Genomic DNA, 5,206 nt, shown 5'->3' with positions numbered 1-5,206 from the left:
GTCATTGAATTACAGCGGTCTGAGCTCTACATGCTAAACCAAAATGTTTCAGAAAAAGCTCAGTGATTACATATTATTTTAAATACACACCATGTGTCCGATGAGCTGCGGAAATGAATCACAAATGTTTCTTTACCGCAGTGACGAGAAACGGATGAATCCCACCTTGATATTCTTCTATGTGGTTTATTTGAGCAGCGTTTTAGACCGCTTACCGCCCCCTTCTGACTCGGAGGGTGAACCAGAGCTTATGCAACATCATAAATACTTTGGGAACTCCTGGATTCTCGCTGTTTAAGCGGAAAAAGCAATTCATACATTTCACAAATAAAATAGTACATATGAAGGTACATTCTTGTACAATGATTATAGAATAGGCTCATGAAAAACTTAAAATTCCATCAGACAACATGTTGGCCATCATGATAATTACCATTATAATTCTTGATGTTATAATACTATAATTATACTAATTATACTTTTAAATACAAGTACTAATTGTTGAATTATTAATACGTCATCCGTCCGTCTATCCTTCTCGGTTTCTCTTGTCATGAATATTCATGTTCCTCCCTGGAAAAGATGCTCATATCTGCTTTGTGCTACTGCAGCATAATTACAGTCTTATTGTGAAATGTATATTTGAGCTGCAGCTTTTAAGTGAGGAGTTTGGGCCAGATGTGATAGAGCTCATTTGCATGAGATTCCCAGGGAGGAAGTGGCTGTGGGGAGCTGGAGGCATTTCCTGTCTGCCTGTGAGAGGCCCCGCCTCCACTAATTAGCTGTGGAGCTCGTAACTGGACAGAATTTGTCTCTCTAAGTGATTTCATGACTGTCAAACAAACCAAATTACTGAGAATGATACTTTTCATTTGGTGAGCATCAAACAGCCTCTCCACTCACCCTCCATATGGACGCCTGATGCAGGCTCACCATTAACCTACCTGGGCCAGATGTTTCCTGCAGCCGCCGCCATGGCTGCTCATTTATTCATTAAGAGCTTTAATTGTGTCGCTGATTGACATGAGGTGCATCTGATGGAGAATTGTTATTAAGTAATAATCCGTTAGTCCCGTTAACTCCACATGCCACCAGTACGGCTGGCAACATTTATGGGGAGAGACCAGTAATGTTGCAACATAGCAGATCCCCCAATCTGAAGCAGACACTAGCTCTGCGGAGGACGCCACCTAGAGGCCACAACCTGCAGTTCAGCTTCGCCAGTCTGACCAGTCCCTGCAGATCTTCATGTGTTAAACATGCAGATAATTAAACTGAACTGGACGTCCAGCAGAAGACATGGAGTTAATTTTTATGACAGTGTCACTGCAAGAGGCTCACATTAGGTCAACAGGTCAGTTTTTATTATTAAATACCATAAAACTGAAACATCTGGAGATAATAAAACATGTCAGCTGTGTCCTGTTAATTTCATGCTGTTAGCATTAGCTGCGCCTGTATTAGCATTAACTCCTGAATGTGGTTCTGTTAATGTTTCTGCCTTCTTTAAACTACATTATGTTTTACACACACTTTTATCTAAACATAGAAGATAAAAGTGTCTTCTATGACACTTTTATCTTGTGTCACTTTATGACACTTGTCATAAAGTGACACACTTGTCACTTTATGACAAGTGTGTCACTGTGTACATAAGTGTAACTTTTATGTACACAGAAAGTTACATAAAAGTACATACTTTTATGTACTTACATAAAAGTACATAAAAGTTACACAGAAACTTTTATGTAGACTTCAGAGTCAGTCTATGGCGCCACCACCTAACGTTGATTATTTTCACACTTCAATTTAGTCATGGAGAGCGGAACAAGTCATGTGACATCATACGAAGAACAAAGGATGGAACCTGTGACGTCACTGTGACATCACTGAGACTTTATCTTAATGACAAACACAGCTTCTAGTCAGTATGTCCAGTTAACCTGATCAGAGAGCAGAGCAGATATTTTTCTGTGCATTTTCACCAAACTAGCTTAACAATGGCAGAAGACGATCAACAGACGGCAGAAAACGGTCAACAGACGGCAGAAGACGATCAACAGACGGCAGAAGACGATCAACAGACGGCAGAAAACCGTTACCTCCTGGAGCATGGCAGAAATGCTGAATCTGTTAAACCTCCAGAACAGGTACAACTGGATAAACTGGTGCAATATATGGACGACTTTGCAAAAGGCAGAAAGCTTAAATTCAAACAATACTGGAGGAGTGAGTGGCAAATGCAGTACGAAGAAGACGAGGTGTTCTGGAAAAAGGAAAATCTTTCATTGGAAGTTAAAATTGATGAGCTTAAAAACAAAAATGCAGCACTTCAAATTAAATACGAAGAGTCTCTTAAGAAAAATGAGGCATTAAAGGTTCAGTTTAAGGAGCAGTTGGCAGCCAAGGAATATGAGATTGCTGCACTATGTAAGGAGCATGAGACTGAAAATAAAAGGCTGTTAAAACTGTACAGTACTGAAGCCAAAACCTTTGAAGCCTTCAGGAATAATGTGGTGACCAAAGACGAACATGTTTTCAAATTACAAAATGAAGTCAAAAACTATAAGCAAGCCATTTTGGAGAAAACCAAGAAGTTGGAAGCATCTTTGGCGCAGAAGGAAGCAGAAGTCAAGAAGATAAAAATGGACATAACACAGCAGTCTGTAATTTATGAGATTAAACTACAGACAGAGAAATCAGCATCAAAAAAGGCAAAGTTGGCCAAGGAGAAAGTTGACGAAAATATCCAAATTCTCAAAACTGATATTTCTAAAAGTAGAGAGAAACATAAAGACTTCAAGGCAAAGATATCTGAGCTCGAGACCAAAGTCCAAGACGAGAAGAAGAAGTTGAAAGACACAAAAATATTAAACAAAAGAAACATTGAGGAAATATACCAGATTGTTGAAAATCGGAACCGTCGCATCGATGATCTCCGTATCAAAGCTGAAGCCAGAGACAAAGTTTTAGCTAAACTGCAGATGAAAAACAAGGAGCTTCAGGGAACCATAACGTGTTTGGGACAGGAAATCACCGGCCTGAAACGAGAGAGAGAGAAACTTTTCAAAGAGATTGAAAATGAAAAGTCTAAAAGCGGAACGTTGAAAGTCAGTCTGAATGAAAGAGAGGAAATGAATAGAAAGTTGGAGGCCGAGTTGGAGGAGGAAAAGGAAAAACATGACAAACACAAGAAGAAAGTTCAATCAAAAACCCTTGAGCTCCAACTTCTCAGCGAGAAGCACAACACCCTGAAGGCCAGCCATCGCGGCATCAAGCCAGAGGTCAATAAATGCCACCGTCGCATCAAACAGCTGGAGAACAAGATCATCTCTATGCAGTGTGACATCCAGAGCTGTGTCGATGTGTTTCATTACCCCAAAAAGTTTTTACCCTTCTTCGTTCGGCTGAAGGAAAGACATCTGGACAACAGTGCCGTCATGGAGGCCGACAGCCACTTTAGCGAGTTTCATCGCTACATCAGGAAGCTCACACGTACATTCGAGGGAACCATCGCCAGTCAGAAGAGAGACAGGGACAATCTGTCCAAGATGTTGTATAAGTTGGAACGCACCCCTGTAGAATTGGCAAGAGCCAACTTGGCTACTGAAAAATACAGCAAATTAGAGGACGAAAAGCGCGAGCTGGAGCTGAAGCTGAGAAATGCAGAGAAGGAGCTTCACGCGCTAAAATTTCCTCCCAAATCCAAGGTCGACTGTTGGCTCAACAAGTTTGTCAAACGAAGTAACAAGGTCCACCCAGCAGCAGACTGCAGCCAGGGAGAGGAGCTGCCCCCGGCCAGGCCGCCCCCTGCATTTGAGACGCCCCAGAAGGTTTCCGCAGAGCCAGCCAAGGCTGAAGAAGATTCACACGAAGCCGTCTCCGACAGCCGCTGCCTGCCGACGCCTGAAACCTCTTCGCCGACTCCCATCCCAGACTTCATCAACCATCTTACAGACGACATTTAGATGTGCAGCTGGTTCAGAGGAAGTAACCCCTTAACTAGCAGCCTCCACGTTAACCCCTTAACTGGCTGCTAGTTAAGGGGTTAAATGATGCTGGCAACTTTATTTTTGTGATGTCACATTTAGAAAATGTGTTTTTCACCATGCAAGTTTTCTTTCAATTAATCAAAAAACCATATTCAACAAATCAATTCAAAATGAAAACTAATATCTCTGAAGTGGGTTTTCCCTGGATGATCCAGTTTTCTCCCAAAAAACAAAAAAAACAACAATCTGTTAAGAAGGAGAATGTGGTGGATGCTCCTACCACCACATCCTGTTAGTATTTTTTTATTGCTATAGCTTATAGTCTGTCTAAGTTGATTTCATTTAGACATATTTTCTAATGGGTGCACTTTAGTTAATGTCTGTCTGAATGGTTTATTTACACTTGTTTTTGTTTGAGGTGCTGCTTAACTGGAGGAAACTGGATCAAACCATTTTCTGAAAGACTGAGGGGGGGGAGACTTCAAGTTGATTTTATTTAATTTTGTCATTTAAATATCCACTTATTGTTTGTGTTAAGTTAAAGTTAGTTTTGCTTTATTTGTTTCACAGGATGCTTAAGTTAATTTTGTATTTATTTGTTCTTTTGTTATGTCGTACCTCCCTCATGTGGTAGATTTAGGTAACTCCACCATATTTAAGCAGCCTTTTGTTCTTTGTGTTCAGTTGACCTCAGTTAGTTTGGATCCAAATTTGTTACTTATCCTTTGATTTATTCTTGCTTTAAATTTTTATGCTTTATTAATGATTTTTTTTGAAGAATTAAATTGAACTTTTTTCTACTTTGAACATTTTTTGTCCTCGTTTGCGTCTGGTCCCTCACAGAAAAAAATATGATCTGGTTCTAAATTAATGTTTTATTTGAGCCGTAAAAATGACATTCTGTTTACAGGTGTCTCACTATTTCCATCCAACCATGTTTCTGTTGAAACCACAGCAACACGTAACAAGATGATGCACAGTAACAGAGTCAGGTTCAAAATTGTTTTCCTGACAGATCAGATGTTTATTACAGTTTAAGTGACTGATGTCCTTGGGTTGTTAGTTAGCAGCAGATAATTGAGTTGACAGTAAAAGAGACAGTAATGCTGATTTTATTTATCTATTTAATATGGACAAGTATTTAACATGTTCTATCGATTAGCAGGAGGAAACTGGTACCCATCAGCTACCAGAAGCAGCTGATGGGTACCAGT

General features: G+C 40.0%; 1 protein-coding gene across 1 annotated transcript; it reads left to right on the top strand.

Moving 5' to 3' along the window:
- The first annotated feature begins 1,078 nt into the window (after positions 1-1,078).
- On the top strand, positions 1,079-4,009 carry LOC106943032 (myosin heavy chain, non-muscle-like). Its single transcript, XM_015026373.1, has 2 exons — positions 1,079-1,354; positions 1,814-4,009. Exon 2 carries the CDS (start codon positions 2,001-2,003, stop codon positions 3,966-3,968), a length of 1,968 nt encoding a protein of 655 aa, XP_014881859.1. The 5' UTR covers positions 1,079-1,354; positions 1,814-2,000; the 3' UTR covers positions 3,969-4,009.
- The last annotated feature ends 1,197 nt before the right edge of the window (positions 4,010-5,206 follow it).

The sequence above is a fragment of the Poecilia latipinna genome, unplaced genomic scaffold (genome assembly GCF_001443285.1).
Source record: "Poecilia latipinna isolate Pla-1442-1.1 unplaced genomic scaffold, P_latipinna-1.0 Scaffold4805, whole genome shotgun sequence".
In the NCBI taxonomy this organism is placed as follows: Eukaryota; Metazoa; Chordata; class Actinopteri; order Cyprinodontiformes; family Poeciliidae; genus Poecilia; species Poecilia latipinna.
This window is presented reverse-complemented; position numbering and strand designations above follow the sequence as displayed.

Coding starts and splice junctions, on each gene's coding strand:
- LOC106943032 (XM_015026373.1), top strand. CDS start 2,001: ATGGCAGAAGACGATCAACAGACGGCAGAAAACGGTCAACAGACGGCA.